The 20,760-nt window shown below is 31.1% G+C and overlaps 1 protein-coding gene across 3 annotated transcripts; it reads left to right on the top strand.

The window, feature by feature from the left end:
- Positions 1-3,006: 3,006 nt before the first annotated feature.
- Positions 3,007-19,891, top strand: LOC129953265 (phosphatidylinositol 5-phosphate 4-kinase type-2 beta). Of its 3 annotated transcripts, XM_056066265.1 has the most exons (11): positions 3,007-3,617; positions 3,688-3,901; positions 12,406-12,572; positions 12,642-12,739; positions 12,818-13,067; positions 13,929-14,059; positions 14,122-14,290; positions 14,378-14,532; positions 15,491-15,588; positions 16,075-16,139; positions 18,006-19,891. In XM_056066265.1, the coding sequence occupies exons 3-11, from the start codon at positions 12,438-12,440 to the stop codon at positions 18,120-18,122; spliced, it is 1,218 nt and encodes a 405-aa protein (XP_055922240.1). In that variant the 5' UTR covers positions 3,007-3,617; positions 3,688-3,901; positions 12,406-12,437; the 3' UTR covers positions 18,123-19,891. The 3 variants fall into 3 exon arrangements, with proteins under 3 accessions (XP_055922240.1, XP_055922241.1, XP_055922239.1); XM_056066266.1 differs by having other exon boundaries at positions 3,007-3,901; XM_056066264.1 differs by lacking the exons at positions 3,007-3,617; positions 3,688-3,901 and adding an exon at positions 10,658-10,773.
- Positions 19,892-20,760: the final 869 nt, after the last annotated feature.

Here is a 20,760-nt window from a genome sequence, read left to right as displayed (position 1 = left end):
GATGCTAAATATAAAATGCTTTGATTTATTTATTTGCGTGTCAAATTGAAGAACTTTGAAATTTGAGAGTGATTAACGACCGGCGAATAAAATGAATACATGTGATTTTAAACAATTTATAAACAATTTAAATCCTGTGCCAATTGTAAACAAAAAGGTAGAAATATAACTTAGGTTAATCTTTAAATAATAAAATTAGCTTTTTCATTGCCAAAATGGGAGACATTTAAGAAAACCAATTATTAGTCACGAATTGCAATCTGATTGCAACTCAATGTCAAACGCAATCCGCGTTCTATATTCAATCTACACGTCATCGAATAGAATGTACGCGTACGTCTTAACCTAATTTGTGCATCTGTTATAGGCGCTTTTCTTTATATGGCTAGAACACAAACACGCTTCAGCTTTGGCTTCGTGTGACACTTCCAATATGACATTTCTAAAATGGCACTTCTGTCATAGCAGCTGTTATTTTTTCTCAAAATAATTTTGAAATTGAAACAATTAAATTTATCGCGGAAGTAGCTTACACAGCCTATAATAACCAATAGGAATCCCTCCAAAAGAAATGTATTTTGTTTGTTGACTTTTTTACAGCTGTGAGCTGTCAGACAAAGCAAATGTTTATCAAATTTGAACTAGAGCTTCCATTAGGAGTCACATTACGTAAAATGACGTTTTTTTCTTACGATTGTCAAATCAAACGTGAGGTCGAAGTTTCATTGTGAAAAGCATGCATTGAATTCCTATGGCTGACCTCGTAAACGTCAGGCGAAGACCGAAGCTGAAGCGTGTTTGAGTTCCAGCCATTAAGCTCAGAGCAGATAACTGAGCTGTCAAAAAAATCAGTATTTCTTTTTTCAATCAGAGCTAACTCAGGGCGCACTCTCTGAGCTGTGAATAAAGTAAATGTGGCTGACTTTACGTTTGTTTCATTTATTACTCCAGTGTGTTCCATAAACAAAGTGGAGAGCTCTGATGAAACTCTGGTCAGAGCGTACTCAATGTGCTCAGGCTCTGTTCAGTGCTCTGTTCTGAACATGCCATGTAAAAGAAAAAATTAACGCGTTTACGCCCAGTGACTGCTAGACCATCGTTGTTTCAAAATGCTAAACATTTATTAGAGCTTAAGATGTGGTAAAACATTACTTATCTTGGTGAAAATTATTTTTAACTAAAACATCATTTCAAATATTTAATATAATGGCATTAAACTATTTTGACCCTTAGTATATTTTTAAAAAAAACGTATGCAAAATTGCTAAAAATTGATGTTCGATTCTTGATACCTCGTGAATAAATGAAGCTTTTAAGTTCAAAATGATTTCATTTTCTAAGAAAAATCCAATCTGTTTTTTTTTTATACAAGAAATACAAACTTTCAAGAAATGGTGCTTAAATTGGTTTTCAACTAAAAATCTCGTTAATAAAAATAGATTTTGAAATCGAATAATTTCATCGTATTCAAAGTATTGGCGCTATTTTGGTTGAAATTCCTTTCAGGCATACAAAAATCATTTAAAATTGATTTGTCTGTGTTCAAGTCAATCAAATAATTTCTTTCCACAAACATTATCTAAAACAATAATACTTAAGCAAAGAATTCGATCCAAAATTATCCAAAAACCAGTTCTCAACCTTACTTACGCTTTTTTCTTGGATTTGCAAAAAAAATTTCTTTACAAAAAAATCCCATTGTAGCTACCTTGTATTCAGTATAAGAACACAGAAATAAATGTCAAAAGTAATGGTCTTTCCAAGCAACATCATCCAATTTCATTCATAACAACAGAATACAGTATTTTTAATACAGGATCACGGAAATCAAAAAAATTAATTGATTGGTAAAATAACGCATTAGAAGTTACTCGTATGTTTTCAAATCTGAAATAAATGTCCAAATTTTCTATTATCTTCCCAAAAATTGTCTTCCATTGATTCTACCAATCTTTTTAGTTTCTATAGCCTTCGACCATCTAAACAGACAAATAATAATTTGAAGATACAATACAATCGGCAATTGTCACCCGATTTTCAACCAAGCAATTATTTAATATTTGAATAAAATCAACCAACGGTGTTAATTGTACCTGATACATTTTCAAATCGTGCATACTTAGCTTAAGAATTGCAAAAAAAATTGGTCGAAGTTGAATAGTGGGCGATTGAAAGAAACTTAGTTGCGAGCAACTTCCAGCACCCTTAAGTTGCCGTCAACTAATAGGGGTTTTCATGGGTAAAATAATTGAATTTATTTTTGTTCTACATCTGTCAAAGACAAATTTCCTCTAATTTTGCATTAAAAAAAGCAAAATAAATTTATTAACTTTTGATTTACGATCAAATCTGCAGATCTGGATGTTGCAGCAGATTTGCCATTCTTAGCACCTATCAACTTAACTGTCACAAATTTTGTTTTTTATATGCTAACCTTACAAATTGTCTAATGAATTATTAACCAATTTGTAGATTCATTATTTCTTCTTCTGGAAAAAGAATAAGTGGCAAAGATATTTTTGATTTGATGAGGATTCTATTTTAAGAGGAAAACAAAAATAGGGTTCCAGAGTTTGCAACAGATGTTGTTCATATTGATTCCGAGAGAGAGGCGTAAGTTAGTGATGATCAGTAAACCTGCTTTAATAACTAATTATTTTATAGTAATAATATTGCTGGTAATAAATACTGACACTGAAAAGTTTCAAATTTGTTTTATTTCTCTTTGCATACTTCATATAGAATTTTTAAAATGTTATTCTAAAAATTTAACGAATTAACATGAGGTTACACTCATAAAAGAAGAAAAAAATCAATTCCAGCCCCATTTCATACACCACGAAAATAAATAATTTTTTGACACTTATCTGAATTTACCTACGATGTTGCTCACTGTGCACTACACCTTACTAGCATCGATTTCAAATGTACACACGGCCTTGTCATTAATCAAAATGAATGTCAACTACAACCAACTTCACCTCTTAGAAAATAACTTTTTAATAGTGTAAGTGTAGTGCCGTTGTGGATGTCGCTCTCGTTCGTTTACTGTTGTGCGGAATCAGTTCTTCAAATCAAAAAAAAAATAATCGAAAACAAATAACACCATTGTCAGGCCAAAGGGATAAAATTCAGGGCTTTTTCTTAGTTATACCCAGCCCAGCAGTACTTTCCCTAATACCCTATCTATCCCTACGAGGATTTATAGTCGTAAAAATGTTCTTGCAATGAAACTTTTTTAGTACCTATACTTAGTACATATTTGGTGCGATTTTCCTAAATATCTTTCAGGCTTTTAGAAAAATATGTAAATTTTCTAATAAGCTGCATGTCTTGATATGCAAAAAAACTACTTGAATCAAAAAATATTTATATCTGGATGAAAAAAAGATGATGTATCGCTATTTGTATCGTCTTGGCTTTCGTTCTTCCGAAATAGTGCATTTATTGTGTTTCTTTTTGCGTGAAACATAAGCTTTGTTGATTTTCATTGCCTCCTTTTTGACTCAACTTCGATTAACAAAAGCAAAAATCGAAATCGACAGCCCTTCGCTCGGCCCTCAAGAAAACGATAACGGATACGATGACGGGTATTTCAGAAAATTATGATTTCTAAAGTACGAGTGTATTTTCAATAAAAAAGGAAATTGAACTAATAGTTAATTTATTAATGTCATCTATCTGCAGCATATAATTCATTTAAAAAAAGACACAATTCGTAACTCCCACATTAAATTGTATACTCGGTGAATCCAAGACGTCCATCCAGAATCCAGAAAAAAGCAAAAGGACGTAAGAAAGAAGTTTTTCATGTTGAGCATCTCACGACCAACACGGTTGTCGCAGTGTCACATCTAGGAAAATTGGAAATCGAGTTAAAAAATAAAAAAAAAGAAAAAAGGTAATTTTTGCGTATTCTATTTATATTTCTTTTGAAATGTATGTATGCATAATTATAGGTTTTAATTATCTACATAGCTGTCTTATAGATTTGTTTATTTTTGTTTGTCATGAATGCAAGAAAAAAAATATAAACAAAAATCTAAAACCAATGATAAAAATGATTCCTTTATTTTATGTTCGTTATTTTAACTACTTTAGTTGTTTTTATGTTTGGGCGTGACCACGACTTATAACTTACAGTTGGGCTGTTGGTCTTTTTGGACACAAATTGAAGATGTATTTCTCTCAAAAAATTCACCAGATACTTTTCTTTAGTATAAGTTCAGGTTCAGAGTTATTTCAAATTAAAACAATCTGAGTATAGTTCAGGATAAATGTTCAATGTTGTTCAAATAAAAGAAACAAAATTATAACAGTCGATAGTCCACCCATTGACACGCCCTATTTCCTCAGATTTTTGGTGTTTTCCATGGGCAAAATAAATCAATTTATTCTTTATCTAGATCAGCTAATACACAAACTTCCCCTCTTTGTATATTCCATTAGGCAAAATAAAATTGATTTATATGATTTATGATTAAACCTGCAGATCATCTCTGCACGAATGCTTATAAAACTTTGAAAAATGTTTAGCTGGAAATTTGACAGCTCTACGACCGCACTCCGTAGCAAGTACACGAAATTACACAAAGACAAACAAAATACAAGGTCCAATTATGTTCCATTCGCCACGGAAAAAAAATCAATTTTTTTAAGGAAACCTGCAACCAAATCATGAAAATCCAAGCACACGAAAATGCAACTATCAGCACAGTTTATGTTGTTTTATGAGAATTAATTGACTTTCTTTTTTAAAAATACAACCATTGATATGGGCATATTCTTAATAATTTTGGCACTGTGTCGGAGACAGCGAATTCACACTTGTTTGATGCTTCTATTTTGTATTTCGTATTAATAAAATTAAAAATAAAAGCTCATTTAAGGGATGGTACATTTGCATATTTTGCGTGGATAATTTGCAAGAATTTAAACCCTGTGGAAATTAAAACATTCATTTTCATATTCAATTAAGCTTTCTTTTAAAAACTCCCCAAAAATATCTTTTAACTCTCCTTCTGCGCTGTTGTCATAATATAATTTTATGGGCAATCCCCTTTCAATAACTAAAATTACGAATAGTAAGATAAGATAGTAAGTAAGAGTGCCATATTGCTTTTCTATTTTGTTATACCATCAATGTAGTATCGAATGTGGCAGCACACGTCAAAAGTGAAGACTTTCTACAAATTTGTATTTTTTTCAAAATCTCCTTACGCTATGTTTTCCGTATAGCACAACACGACTTTTAGATTCTTGGAATAAAAAGTTTAAGACTCAGTTTAAAACTAACTATAAAAACTAAAAGTAACTATACATGATTATAAAATCTGTCAATATTGGCTTAACTGTCAAAATTCTTCGAAAAGCATCCAATAAGGACAGTTTTTTCTATCAAGTAAAAACTGTCCGTATGAGTTGGTTTGACAATTTTTTGGTGACAATTTTTTGTCTTCTAATTTATAATTATTTGCTTATATGATTGGAAGACAAAAAAAAATGTTAGACTCATTGGCACCATTTTAGCTACAGGCGAAAGAGAATATTCAAATTTCTTTTAGAAGTGAAAGCTACATCTCGACCAAAACCATTTAAATATAAAACATACAAAAAAGAAACAATAATGAAGCAGGCAATAACGAATATCCTTAAATTTGCTGCCAATTTGTTTTCCCCTTTTGACAGATAAAATTGGCAGTCTATGTGGTTGATAGAAAATTGGTTAAATTAAATTATATATTAAAACAACATCACATCAAAAAGTGAACCTACAATAAATGTATCGTAAATTCCCATCCAGCCTTACAAAGAAGCATGCCATTAACTTAAAGTCATTTTATATAAAGAAGGAGAAATGAGTCCTAACACTCGAATACACTTTTTTATTATTCAAAATCTTCGATATTGAAAGGTTTGGAAAGGCTTATCTCCTTTAGAAATACAATATAAGACACCGTCTTTTTTGGGTAGAAAATTTAAAGCATTTCAAACCATTTTGAATTATTTATTGAATAATAGCCAATTCGAATTTTGTTTGCTGGTACTGTCACGACTGCTGTAAGCTCTCTGTATCCCAACTAGCCTTTAAAATTCCTCTTATAAGGCTTCCATTTTTAAACTTTCTTAAGATTTTGAAAAGCTACTGAAGTCATTTAACACTGCAGTTGGCAAATTAATTGAATATTCTGTTACCAAGATCATGGTTGATAGTTCCATTTCAACTAAAGGTTTAGCTCACTCCAACATCCGTACTACCTTCTCTTCTGCAGATGAAGATATTCTCGCGCAATCAGGTTCTGGTGTTAATAACGCGGAAAGTGTACCTGACAAACAGGAGACAAAAACCAAGAAAAGAAGCCGAGAATACTCTATGTTTGCTAGAAATTCTATTCGCAATACAAATGTATGGCCCGCATAGAATTTACACAAAGTCAAAAACGAGGTGTCTCTTTGAAAACCAAGTCAAAAAACTTTACAGGCTTAGCCTCTTCTACCAAAACGTAGTAAGACTGCTGACATTTTCTTAACTCCCAATCATTTCCACACGACGTATTCTTTTTGACAGAAACTTGGCTCAATTCAAGCTTTACCGACACTGAACTTTTCGAAGTTAACAGAAACGATAGTCATGTTGGTAATGCCAAGGATTTAGGTGGAGGTGTTCTCATAGCGGTAAAAATACACATTTCTTCTGTATCTTTTCCATTTGAACTATCAATTGAATTGGCCTGTGTAAGGATAATGGTACAGACTAAGACCATTTGCATTTAAACGTTTACATTCCTCCAAAAAGTTTCGAGTCTGTTTATAGCGAACTCTCCTTGGCATAAGACTTTCTTATCAATTTTTCCAGCTCTGACACTAGTATTTTGCTTCTAGTTGATTTCAATTTACCACACATTGACTGGATTCCATCCGAAGACCAATCTTGCCTTAAAGCCTATCTTTCTTCTTCACAATTTATCTTCTCGATAAAATCCTTTTTACTGATGCTATTAGAACTCTTGTCCTAGAATCTAGATCAGGAATTACTATTATTGATAAATATCACCCTCCCCTAGACATTTTTCTTGACTTAAGTAACCACCTAAAAACAGTAATTCCTTTGATTGCTTATATAATTTTGACTTCATAAAAACTAATTTCCAGCTGTTGTCTGAAGATTTAACTATTTATGGAATTGCTAATACATAAGAATTTTCTAATATTGACGATACAGTTTAATTTTTTTATAACATTCTTAATTATTGTTTGGAAAAAAATGTACCTTTAAAGAAATCAAGAAATACAAACTATAGCCATTCTAGGTACATGAAAGAATTGCGTTTACTGCGTAACAAAAGAAATAAGAGATGAGATTTAAGATTAAATATTGAAATTCAATTAAAAGTACAAATTATTTCGTTAGTTTAATTAAGGAATTAAATGTAAATAAATATATATTATTATCATATATAATATTAAATTTCGATTTTATGTTGGGGATGATAGAATAACTAACCTCCAAAATTTTGTAAACTTAAGAACAAATCAGGTGCCTTTCCAGTTAACTTCACTTACAAGACCCTTTCATGATAACAAGGCTGACCCAACAAACTACAGGCCAATTGCAAAGCTTTCTTGCATTCCTAAATTGTTTGAACAAGTTGTTTGTGAAAGTGTAGCAATTTTTTAATAAAAATCTCCTTTCCGAACAGCAACATGGTTTTGTGAAAAATAGATCAACCGTTATATATCTCCTCACATTCTCAAACATATGTTCAAACGCTTAAGAACAAGGTTATAAAGTTGACTGTGTATACACTAACTTTTGTAAGGGTTTTGACCAACTTAGCCACGGAATTATTTTATTTCAACTTAAAGCTCTTTGTTTTCTACCATTTTTCTTAGCTTCGATTAAATCATACCTTGAAAACAGATCCTATGAGGTAAAATTTAGAAATTAACCTTTTGTTGCTCAATCTGGTTATCCCCAGAGAAGCCATCTTGGCCCTTTTCTCATTTTTTGTTGATGACATGAACATTTTTAAGAAAATAAAGACCGACCATGATCGTATCCTTTTACAATCCGACATTGATAGTTTTACATTTTGGTGTGAGGAGTATAGCCTTACCCTCAACCCTTTAAAATGCCAGACGATAACTTTTACTAAAAAACGAATCGGTAGTGTATTTGATTATTGTATATCACAGCAAAAACTCTGTCGCGTCTCCACATTTGAAGATTTAAGTGTTCATTTCTGTTCCAACTTAGAATTTACACATCACATTAATTTAATTGTTAATAAAGCAAGTTCTATGCTTGGCTTTATAAAACGCTGAGCAAAGTTCAATGATCCCTATGCTACTTTTTCTTTGTACAATTGTCATGTTCATCCTCATCTTGAATATGCTTGGCAGGTATGGACTCCCTTTTACGAAATTCATAGAAAACGCATTGAATCAATTCCACATAATTCATTCGCTTTGCCCTAAAGGATCTTCCTTGGGTTGATCCTTATGATCTGCCTCCCTATGAATATTTTTTCATCAACTCATTAATTGTGAAATTAATGCACCTTATTTGCTATCTTGTGTACATTTGAATTACTGTGGCGGAACTCATCACCTGCGCACATTTGATTTTATACATATTGACTTCCACAGAACTAACTACGGGAAGAATAAAGCTTTGAGCATTTTACATAAAATAAACTGTTCATCGATAGTTCCCAAAGGTAGTAAAAATGTCTGGTCATTTGTAAACAATGTGCGCAACACTACGTCATCGTCAGTTCCTACTCTCGTTTCCAACGACACTCCCTACGTAAGCTCGATTGATAAAACCAATTCACTTGCAGCACAGTTTGCTCTTAATTCGATGCTGCCAATGATTGACATGACTCGTTCTGTACTTGAAAGCGTAAACGTTTCTATGGGACAAATTTTCTTTCGCACTCGTACAGATGCAAGAGTACTAAAAGATCTTGACATTCACAAATCCGCTGGCCCGGATAGTATCCCCACTATTGTTGTGAAGAGGTGTGTTTCAAAGCTTTCAAAACTACTGCGTAAGCTTTTCCATCTGTCCTATTCTACTGGTCTCTTTCCGAGTGAGTGGATGGAAAACTGCATTTGTCCAGCCTGTCCCTAAAAAAGGCGAATCTTCCTCCCCATCTAACAAATGCACTTACGTCCCTTCTTTCCAAGGTCATGGAAAAGCTGATCAATTTGTCTCACCGAACAGTAAAACAAATCTTTACATCGTTTTGGAGAAAGCAAGATTATTGCGCTTGCTATTTTCAAAGGCATTTGATAGAGTTTGGCATTTTAGATTCTTATCCTTGTTTTTCGGATGTGGACTACCAACGGCAGAGTATGATAAGCTCATTTAGTTCTGATCTTGACAGAATTGTTCAATGACTAATCAAAAACCGTGTAGAATTTAATGCTTCAACAACTCAATGCTGCCTGCTGTCGCAAAAGCGTAACACTCCCTCAATGCCACTTTCCATGAGTGGTACTTGCATCGCTGAGACTGAACAACTATCAATCCTAGGTACGTGCATTACAAAAAAAACTTGTTGTGAAGTGATCGTATATTTGACATTGCCAAAAATGTTGCTAAGAGTTTTCTCTGACGATGCAAGAAGTTTTTTGCCTTTCTGATCTAGCTATAACCTACCAAGCTTTTATTCGTCCAACACTCGAGTATAATTCTCACATTTGGGCTGGTGCCCCAATAACGTACTTGAGTCTTCTGGATAGAATAGAAAAAGAGCTCTAACAATTATAGGAGATCGTTCTCTCACCGAGACATTTGCTCCTCTTGAACACCGCAGCAAGGTATCATGCCTGCCATTGTTTTATCTATATTTTTACAATGAAGCGAAATAGCCAGTTGCATTCCTTCCCTTAAACAATTTAACCGTAATGCCCGTTCTGCGGAATGCTCATCAGTTTACTCTTGAGCCCAATTTTGGACTGTTAAGTACTGAGATTCTTTCTTTAGCAGCACTACACAATCCTATCCTCCTTTCCTAATTGCTCGCACTGTGTTTAATCATTATAAGGGTATTCATAACCACTTTAGTGCGCGCACAATATAAAATAAAATAAGGTTGGGTTAAAATCAATGTATAAAACCAATGCTCCACTATCGTAAACGTCTTTATTTTATTATTTTTGTTCTGTAACAATTCATGTTTAATTTATGTTTTATATTCTGTGCGTGTGTTAGACTTTTATTGTATTATTTTCTTACTAACAGCTAACACATGCACTTTATGATGAGCTTTCTGAAAATTCTGAAGTGACACAAAAAAAATCAAGGAATAGTTTAAAAACTATTTTCATAACAAATATCAATGTAATAATGTATTTTTTGTATTTCTTTTTATAATTGGGTTTAAATGTTAAGGCAATCGAATTGTAACAACAAGACCATCCCACCATATTGCTGTAATGTTTACAACTTTTTCAATAGATATCATATTGCTCATTCTTGTGTTGTCACTTTATTTGTCATTGTTTTTATGACTGCTTCGCCTAATCGACTATCATTAAATAGATAAGAAGTTATTTAAAATATAAGATAAATAAATAAAACGGAATATATTTACTTTTGTTTTGTCATACAATTGGAATACGGTTATAGAAAAGTGTATTACTAAAATGTAAGATTACTCGTACAAGGAAAATATTAGTCAGCTTTTCAAAAACCAACTAAATACAATTGAATATTAAATTAAAAAACAAAAAAAACGGATATTATTTACACAACATATCAAAGTATGTATAAAGTTTTATTTTCTTTTTTTTAATGTTATTTATTCACTTAACAATTTGTATTTTCAATGTCTTGCTGCAGTTTTGCATTTTGTTCACGTAAAAAACACAAATCAAACGGCCCAATGTGTCAATGATTGGAAAAGCCGGGTTTTTAGCAAGTATTATATGAAGTTAACAATTTTGTTAAGTTGTGAATTGAATTATTTATACAAATTTAATGGTTGTCAAAAAAATCATCATATCTAATATAGTCCATTCTGTTGTTTTTTTGTTCCATCGTTCATCTGATATCCGAAACAAGTGTCCAGTCAGGTAGATCCTTTGAGAAACTTGTTAAACTGCCATGTTTGAAAACCATATGTTAAAACTAGTAGAGGAGTAGGGCTTAAAACGAAAGTCCTTGCTCGAACCGTGAAATAAGACGCGGCAGATTTTCCACATTCCAAAATTATCGCCAAAGGATTTTTATTTAATGTATGTGTTTTTGACAAATGGTGTTTGTTTGTTTTTTTTGCAAACGAAATCTGAATGCAGCTTGCTCCAACTTTTGGCCACATTGAATTTTGGATATTTTAAATACTCTTGACGAAATTCCATGTTTTCTCTTACATTTCTCGTTTTTAAATTTTAGGTTGTAATTTTATTTAATTTAATTTTGTTTGATTAAATTCGGAAAACGTAGCTCTCCTTGCCAGTAATTTGAAGTGTGAATGACTTTAAAAAAATAATTGGGTTTGTACAAATTGCGGCAAAAGTCTCTTGCTGTCTGGTTAATATTTAATAATTTTCCCAAGACTTTTAAGAGAAAAGGTAATTGTAATTGCATTTAATTTTTCTTGTGTTTGTTACGTACATGTCCTAAAAGCTAGAAGTAGCATAGTCAATTAACGGCATGTAACGGTACAACAACTGATTTCTTAAGAACTTTTGGAAATTAAAAGAAAAAAAAAACACATACAATTTAGAAAATTGTATACCTTTAGTACGATTGATATAATTTAATATTAAAAGATTCTTTCATGCAAATATTTGCCACGGTTGCGCTTCAAGCAGTCCATCTGCTGAGTCTAATTTTAACATACTCTTTCTTACATTTAGGCCTTCAATATTGGCTTCAAGTGACTTAACACTTTCAACCATTTCTGTGTGCGAGTCATGTCGGGTATGGACGGGACCTGTAGTTTTTATACCAAATCCAAACGGCTAATTTGTGAAAGCAATGCGGCACCAGTGAAAACATTTTAAGGTGTCACAGGCAAGGATTGAACCCAAGACCTATGGCGTGATAGTCCTACACTCTATGCATCACGTTATGGATAGTTCGTTCCTAAATTGTTGCTTAAAATCTTTGTAAATTTGTCATAAGAAATTTGTAGTTGGTATATTATAAAGTCTTGGGCCTAGTAATCACTAGTTTATCCCAAGTTATTAGAATTTAAAAAAATCGACTACTTTAGTATAGTTGTTTGTTCCTAAACACTTACATGTGAGACATTTCTCCAAATTAATTTCTGTAATATGTATCAAACCAATGCAGTCACGTTTTTGCTCAAAAATACAAAAATATTTTATTGTTTATAGTTTTAAAAAAAAATTAACGTTTTAATACTTTATTCTTTCTTATTTCAAAAGTGCAAAAAATCAAAAGACATCAAAAACAAAGAATGGAGAAAAAAATATCAATGGCTCAACCAAGGATCCTTAAAAAGAAACACTTTCGAGTAAAACATCAAAAGGTTAAGCTCTTTAGGGCAAACGAGCCTATACTCAGTGTTTTTATGTGGGGAATTAATCATACGGTACTTGACAATAATTCCCATCTTTTAATTTTTTTTTAATAAATGGTGTATGTATTTTGAAAATTTTAGATTAACGAACTAAGTCATGTTAACATACCAGTTATGCTTTTGCCTGATGATTTTAGAGCATATTCCAAAATAAAAGTTGACAATCATTTATTTAACAAGTAAGTTTTTCATATTTTCGCTTGAAGTTATTTATTCGTTGGGTAAAACATTTGGTTTTCTTGTCTTCTATTTTGCAGAGAAAATATGCCATCACATTTTAAAGTTAAAGAATATTGCCCGCTCGTATTTCGAAATTTACGTGAACGTTTTAATGTAGACGATGTTGATTATCGTGAATCGTTAACACGGTCACAACCTATTCAAATTGATTCATCGGGTAAATCAGGTGCACAATTTTATCAAAGCTATGATAAGTTTTTTATTATAAAAAGCCTGACATCAGAAGAAATTGAAAGAATGCATGCGTTTTTAAAACACTATCATCCGGTAAGTTAAGTTATGTTTTTTTTATTTTTATAGTTAGCTAGTCAAATTTCTTTTTAAAGATGTTTTGTTTTTTAAATTGAAACAGATTTTATTCATTAAAATACCAATTGGCATTTCATTTATTAGTGCTATTAATTATCCATATCATTTATTTACTTCTTATTCACGCAACTTATATTAAAATGCAAGTCTTTAAACTTTTTTCGACTTTTGTCTTGATGTATAGAAATGTACACTGTATAATGCTGAAATAGTAGAAACAAGCTTCGTCTGCAACTTCTGTTGCAATTCAAAGCGAATGACAAGTGTATGCCAAAAAACAGGTCCTTTGAACTCTTCATACTTTAAGGAAAAATACTACGTATATTAAGTTGTTAACTAAATAAAGAGGAAATACTTACAAAAAATCTCACTATCATTTCCCATAGTTTTGTTGTACTGTATTTTTTTAAAAGAAATTAAAACGTTAAAATTAACCACGTTGACAAACGTCTTGAAAGGTGTGGAATAGCATTAATTTTATATTTTTAAGCATGTCATCGTTTTTGTCATAGATTTTTTTTGTAAGTTCACAAAATCAAATAACTTTAATGGGCCCCCTTTTAAGTGCATTGAATCATGTTCAGCTAACTGGCTGTCTTCTTCTTCGAAAGACATCACTTTGATGCTCAGAATTCGGAATCAATCTACCGCACATGTGTTTCCTTTAGTTCAGAAGCTGAAAAAACAAGTCTAAGCTTTAATTTTATTCTTATTTTCAATACATTAAGACAGGGTCAAAGTTATTCATCTCTTATATTGTAGATAAAAAATATTGACCAATATTTTTTTAAAGTATAATATTTATTTCTTTTTTCACAGTATGTTGTCGAAAGACATGGAAAAACACTTTTGCCACAATATCTAGGCATGTACCGAATTACTGTTGAGAGTGTACAATATTATTTTGTTGTAATGCGAAATGTATTTAGTTCACATCTAACTATCCATAAGTATGTTTTATTTTTTTTATTTTTTGCTTTTAACATTAAATATAAAATTATTTGTTTTGTAGAAAATTCGACCTCAAAGGTAGTACAGTTGATCGAGAAGCCTCAGAAAAGGAATTAGAGAAACAATTACCAACCTACAAAGACAACGATTTTATGAAACAAAAAATGAAGCTTGAAATTGGTGAAGATGCCAAAAGGAAACTATTGGAGACTCTTAACAATGACGTTGATGTACATTAACAATTTTTTTTAAAAGATTTATAGACTCATTCGTATGCTCGTATCTTTTGGAATAACTTTTTATTTTTATTTTTTCAGTTATTAACAAAATTACACATCATGGATTACTCACTTTTAGTTGGAATACATGATTGCGTTCGAGCAGAAGAAGAAGCTCTTCAGGGAGAAAATTCTCGTGATGCTGGCGGGCGAAGTGATAACAGTGAGAGTGAAGAATGTGATAGCGGTGAAAGGTGAGTGGATGGTTCAATCCAAAAACACTATATGAAGACATAAATCCTCGGTATATATTTTGGGTTACCTCCAAGCTAAAGCAAATAGCTGATTAAGGATTTGATTCAATGTCTGTTTGAAGTGTGTACGCAAAACTCAGGAGTTAATACTAAAGGTTTTTCGAATAAGAGGTCGACGACTTCTTTTTTTTTAAATGCAAACTGTTTGAAAAATAACTCGATAATAATCCCATGCATTAACGAAGCCCCAAAGAATAAAGTATAAAGATGGTGAATCGCAGAACAAGACGGCCTATTGAATGTCCCATTTCTTGAGAGAACACGCTCATCAAACTTAATGTTCAATAAATCGATGGTAAGATGTGCTGTGTGGCCACAAGCCGCCTCATCTTGGCGCATTTTCTCCAGAGTCCAATCGTAACACGTGCGTTACTTTAAATGGTCCACCTGCTTCAATTCTTGATTCAGTCTGATCTTTTTAAAGTGTAGACCAACATCCTTACGCCATATGTGGTCTGAGCGAGCCCACTGCTTGAAATCGCCGTGGAATTGAATATTTGGATCGTTAATATTACACAACGAATATTTATTCGCAAATCAATGCCCCTCTGCTTGGGCGAGAATTGCGGTCTCCTACTCCGAACTCCGGTTGAAACAAATAAATAAATTGCAGACGTTGCTAGATTGTGATAAAATGACAGTTCTATGATTAGTTTTATTATTAAAATTGTTAAGTCCCTTTTGGGAAACCCGATATGTTTTCTTGAAAACAAACCAAAGCTTTTTGCTGGAACTCACAAATAATATTCACTAAAGACGTCATTGGAACTTAACAATCTCTATAATTTTCCCGTAGATTTAAAGAGTCGTCAGTAACTACTTTCTTATAATCAAGAACATGTTAACATTTTAACAAAATACATATAATAATTGATTTTTTTTGTTTCTCTATTCAAAGGTGGGCTTATAACACTCCACCAGATTCACCTCGGGGTGGAGCTCAATATAATGAAGTAGTTTATGAAATTGATATATATGCCATTCCGAGTACAGAAGGTAAGTGTTTTTAATTATTTAAAAATACAACTAAAATGCAATAATAATAATCAACACCATTTTTTATGAAATGAAATTAAAATTTTATAAATGTTTTTGATAGCCTTAGTTCGAATTTGACTTCAAAGTTTAAGATAGTTTTTTTGGAAACTAAGTGATATGTATATAACTCATTTAACATTAATATTCGATTTGAGAATAACTTAAAATTGTCGTGGCCTACGGTAGTTTTCAAGTTATATAAAATTCATAGCTAAAACTTTTGCTATATTTCAATCCAAAAATATTCAATAAAACTAGCATCAATATATTTTGCATTTGTTTTTATATATTAATTAATTTTGCATTTTCTAAATACTTATGATGAATATTATTATATAATGTTGTTGTGATTGTTAGGCTAAACATAACAAAACAAAAAAAAATGTTAACTTTTATTGTATTGAAAAAGTATTTTATTTATTAATCGTAATTTCGTTTTACTAGAGCGAAGAGAAATCTACTTCATTGCAATTATTGATGTACTTACTCAGTACGGAGTAAAGAAACAGGTAAATTAAATATATATTTACATTAAATATTATTACAATAAATTAGGTTCTTGTTCAATTTTTAATTTAAGTAACTTAGATCAAAACGACGTTTTTAAAGTGTTAACTTTCTGCTTTGGGTACTAAGAAAAAATTTCAAAAATTACTATTGTTTATATATACATATAATTTGCTCGCGCTAAAGAGGTTATTGCTACCCTTAACATTTTTAAAGGTTAAAAGAGCTTAGGAAAATAGGGAAGTATTCAAGAATATATAGCGGTGCACATTGGTCTTAGAGTTTTGAATATCAAAATGAGAGGGAAACTTGTATTACATAAAAATGCCTCAATCGTTTGCATCACAAGTTAGTATTCCTTTAATATTTAAAAGACGTTTCATATCATCACAATTCTGGAGTGCCAGCACGTAACTTGATACAACTGAGTTTAATCGATACAATCGAGCATTGGCAGCACACATTTTGGTTCAATCGAGTGTTCTCAATTGTTTCGTCAAATTTAGCAGCACACAAACTTCAAATTGACGTTTGAAACAAAAGTTTTCACTCTGCAGAAATTAGTTATCGTCGGGAGTGATTTTTGTGTTAGAAAAATGAAAAAAAAAAATAATATATCAATAAATAAAAAACAGACTGAGATTTTGACAAATTTTATGAGTTCTCACGTTGATTTAGCGAGGGGAATTCTTAAAACTGCCCAAGAGATGACAAAAATGAATACCATCAACGCAGCCCACTATTCCCGGTAGTTTAAATTTCCTATAATAATACTCCTTGCTGTCTCCAAATTTAGAGCTATCAAATTTAATCCATTGAGGAAAAAACTTATTTTCCAGGATACTCCACCTTCGGCGAAAGAACTTGCAAACTGTTGTCTGTGCCATACTTAGCAACAAATTTGTACCAACATTTAAGAGATTTAATGTTGCACAAAGCTGTAGAACTGGTGGAACTGATGTTTTTCTTCTGTCTCCTAAAAGATCTAACGAGCTGAGTATCTTGTAAAAATATCCCTTGCACAAAATTAAAAAAAAAAAACAATTATTTTACAAATGTTATTCTTTTCTTTTCGAATATTTACTCATTTTCACCCAATTCGAATGGGTTGCTATTATGTCTCATATATCTTTTTTTGATTTTAACACAGGACACTTCTTCGCCTTCACTTTCACTATCCGAATCAAAGAAAAACATTTCGAAAAAAAACTTAAAATTGAATGAAATAATTTCAAAGAAAACTCATTTGACATTTAATTTCATAGTTCACAATGACTTATTTTAAGTAAAAGTCACAATGGAACTTGTCTCAAATTACGTGCTGTCAAATATTATTTGTTTCGAGGTGATCGACGATCGACAATCCACGATTGTATCAAGTTACGTGCTGACACCCCTGAATTATAATAGAATAATAGTTCACATGATATGCCCACGCTTTACAAAATACATATATGTTTTGCTAATTAATTCTACTTCTTCTGTTGACCATACATTTTTACGATTCCAATTAATTCTGATCGTGTATTTTTTGTCCTTTCTGTTTTTAAAATGCGAAACACTTCTATTAATATTCTTTTTTCTCTGCATTTGAACATACTTTAACCATATCAGATCTATATCTTCTATCTGTATAATGTAAAGGTTAAGCAGTTTTCTGTGAATATCTGTTGGCTATATCAGATTTATAAAATGGTCTTAAAGTTTTTGTATAGATTTTCCAACTTAAACAGAAGAACAACCTAAACTTATGGAATCTCCCAAACATCTAACATAATTAATATTAGATTTGTCGCTCTTTAATAACTTACATTCCAAATCAGAAATTTAGTTTCTATGAAAATAATATTGTTTTGTTTATTTTCAAGGCGGCCAAAGCAGCAAAAACTGTGAAATATGGCAGCAATGTGGATGGTATCTCAACTTGCGATCCAGATCAATACGCTAAGCGATTTATAGAGTTCATGGATAAAGCTATTGAGTAGATAAGGTCGTAAATATAAGAAATGAAAAACAAAAAACTAAAAATACACAAAATTTAAATACATTTATGTGTACGAGTATTAAATATATTAATTGAAACTTTTAAGAATCTGTCTTGTGAGAGTATACACCAGCAAAATAAGTAATATAGTTTATGTTTATGTAAAAATAAGATAAGAAACAAAAAAAGTAAAGAGCAACATTCTCTATAAAATGATTCATTGTATATTAATTGTAATAATATTTGTTTTATTTTGTACATTACATTACTTAAGTTTTGGAAATATCCGTTTTCATAAAAACTTTGTCATTAAGCTAGACTATTTTTAAATAATAATAATTATTGTATTTTTATGTTTTTTTTCCTCATAAAAAAATTATACACTTTGTTTTTTTTTGCTTATACAGTCAAGAACTGGATTTTTGTAATATGTTTTTAATTTTTCTGTTACAAATTTATGTTTTAAAAACACTTAATTTATATATAAAAAAAGATCATCAAAGTCTAAATACGAAATATTATACAGTTAATCTTTACATGTTTAAAATTTAAATTATACTTTTCTTAAACTATTTTTTTATTATTTTTTTTTTCTTAATGTTGCGCATCAAGTAGTTTAAAAGAGTTGGGAGTAATTCAATGTGTGAAGAAAGTGATGAAATATCGTCATTATATAATTTTGTGTGCAATTGCATTCTTTACATTTTCGCCAAAAACAATCATGATAAATTCTCCTCGCACTCAATCTTCAATAACATTTAGTTGCATCGTTTTTCTTTTTAATAATCTGCAATATATGGAATGTTTACATAAGTTAAAATTTTTAAATGTGTTCCTTCTTTTCTTACTAAATAAATTTGTGAGAGACTTCATAGCCCCACAATTTTAGTGAAAAACTTAAACAATTGATTGTCAAAACATTTCGTTCATCGATTCTTAAATCGAAAACTACTATCGGTTACAATGTAAGTACGCACATAAAGAACACAAGAATGCTTCTAACCCTATCTACTGTGGGCATATTTCAGGCTGGAGCAACTAAAAATGGCCCCAACTGATATATTTCTGCGGGTGCAGAAAAAAACAGTGTATGTAACACGAACTATTTTGTATATAAATGAATATGAAACATTTATATTATTTGTACAACCTAAATCAATATTGGTGGCGTGTACTTGTAGTAAGCCTAATAAAGCTACGTAAACTATTAAAACAAACAAAATTAAATGCATCAAGGGTATTTGTTATAGACATAAGAACATACATAAAACTATTCATGTATACTGAAATATATTTACCTTAAAAATATAAATTATCATTCTTATAAAACGACAAGCAATTAATAAGCATTTGGATGGTAATCTAAAAAATAATTATAAATAAAAAAAAATAGTTAGGAGACCAACAAAACATGCAACTAACTTTCAGCAACATCCTGGATTCTTGAAGTTTTGAAATTAATACCAACAAATACGTCAAATTCCTTTTATTAATTTATATAAAATAAAACTAACTATCAATAAATGCTATTTGGTATTTTTTATTATCTAGTCTTTCTTTTAATAATAAAATAGAATTTTACTGCTAAGAAGATGAACATGTATTTGAAAATAATTAAACACTAAAATAGAAATAGAGACAAAGAAAAGGAATAATTAAACTATACAAAAGCTTAAGCAAAAATAAAACCAATAATGTAAAGGAAGTATCATTAAAAAAAAATTTGTGTAAATTGTCCTTAAATGTTAAATATATTATATAAAAACGAAATGGTTCATACATTTTTTTTGTGTAAAACTTGTAGGACTCAAATTGTTTGAGTTGTATGAGTGTGTCAACTGCATATAGACATTGTAGTCACTAGTCATTGATTGAATACCAATCAATCCAAGGGGCAGTAGAGAACAATCTCCGAAATCTAGTGCTTACGGAATGACAAATCTGCATTTGGATATTTCGTACCTGGCAGAGCGTTCGAAAACGGAAAATTTGTTTCTACACCGAGGTAAGAGAGATTTCAATTCTAATGTCGTTTTTAAAGGACAATTGTGTTGAGTTGTGTAAAATAGATAAAATGTAAGCAAGGACATAATAATTTTATTCAAAATTTAAGAAAATTAATTTCATTACAGGGAATCATCAGCGAAAAATGTGCACACCAAACAAAAGCAGCTTGAAATTATAATGGAATTCATTTGGCATATTTTCACCTTGTTTTTGTGGAGTATTCGTGCATACGGGAACACAATTTCTGGCCCCTAATGAACCCATATACTGCGCCTGTTTTTGGAGTCAAACTAAATGAAGTTTCGTCCCCATTAAATGTACCAGCCAACCATAAGCAAAGAAGCTTCTATTGATTGGTTTTTCAAATCATTTTAGAACTTTCGATTATTTTGTCCCGTTATAGTTGTTCTTATACATATTTGCATTATGCTATTTTTGTCGCCAAATATTTTGTAGCTGCATCATTTAGCAACGTTCGGTTCTTCGTAATACCCGTGGGCAGTGGGGTGATGGTTAATGCGTTGGAATATCATGCTTTAGGTTCTTGTTTTCAATTACTTCCTGGGGTTCCACCTAAAGTTTTTTCACGGGCACTGTCTGTTGCCTCCGACAGTAATTCTTGAGATGAAAAA

The sequence above is a fragment of the Eupeodes corollae genome, chromosome X (genome assembly GCF_945859685.1).
Source record: "Eupeodes corollae chromosome X, idEupCoro1.1, whole genome shotgun sequence".
NCBI lineage: Eukaryota > Metazoa > Arthropoda > Insecta > Diptera > Syrphidae > Eupeodes > Eupeodes corollae.
This window is presented reverse-complemented; position numbering and strand designations above follow the sequence as displayed.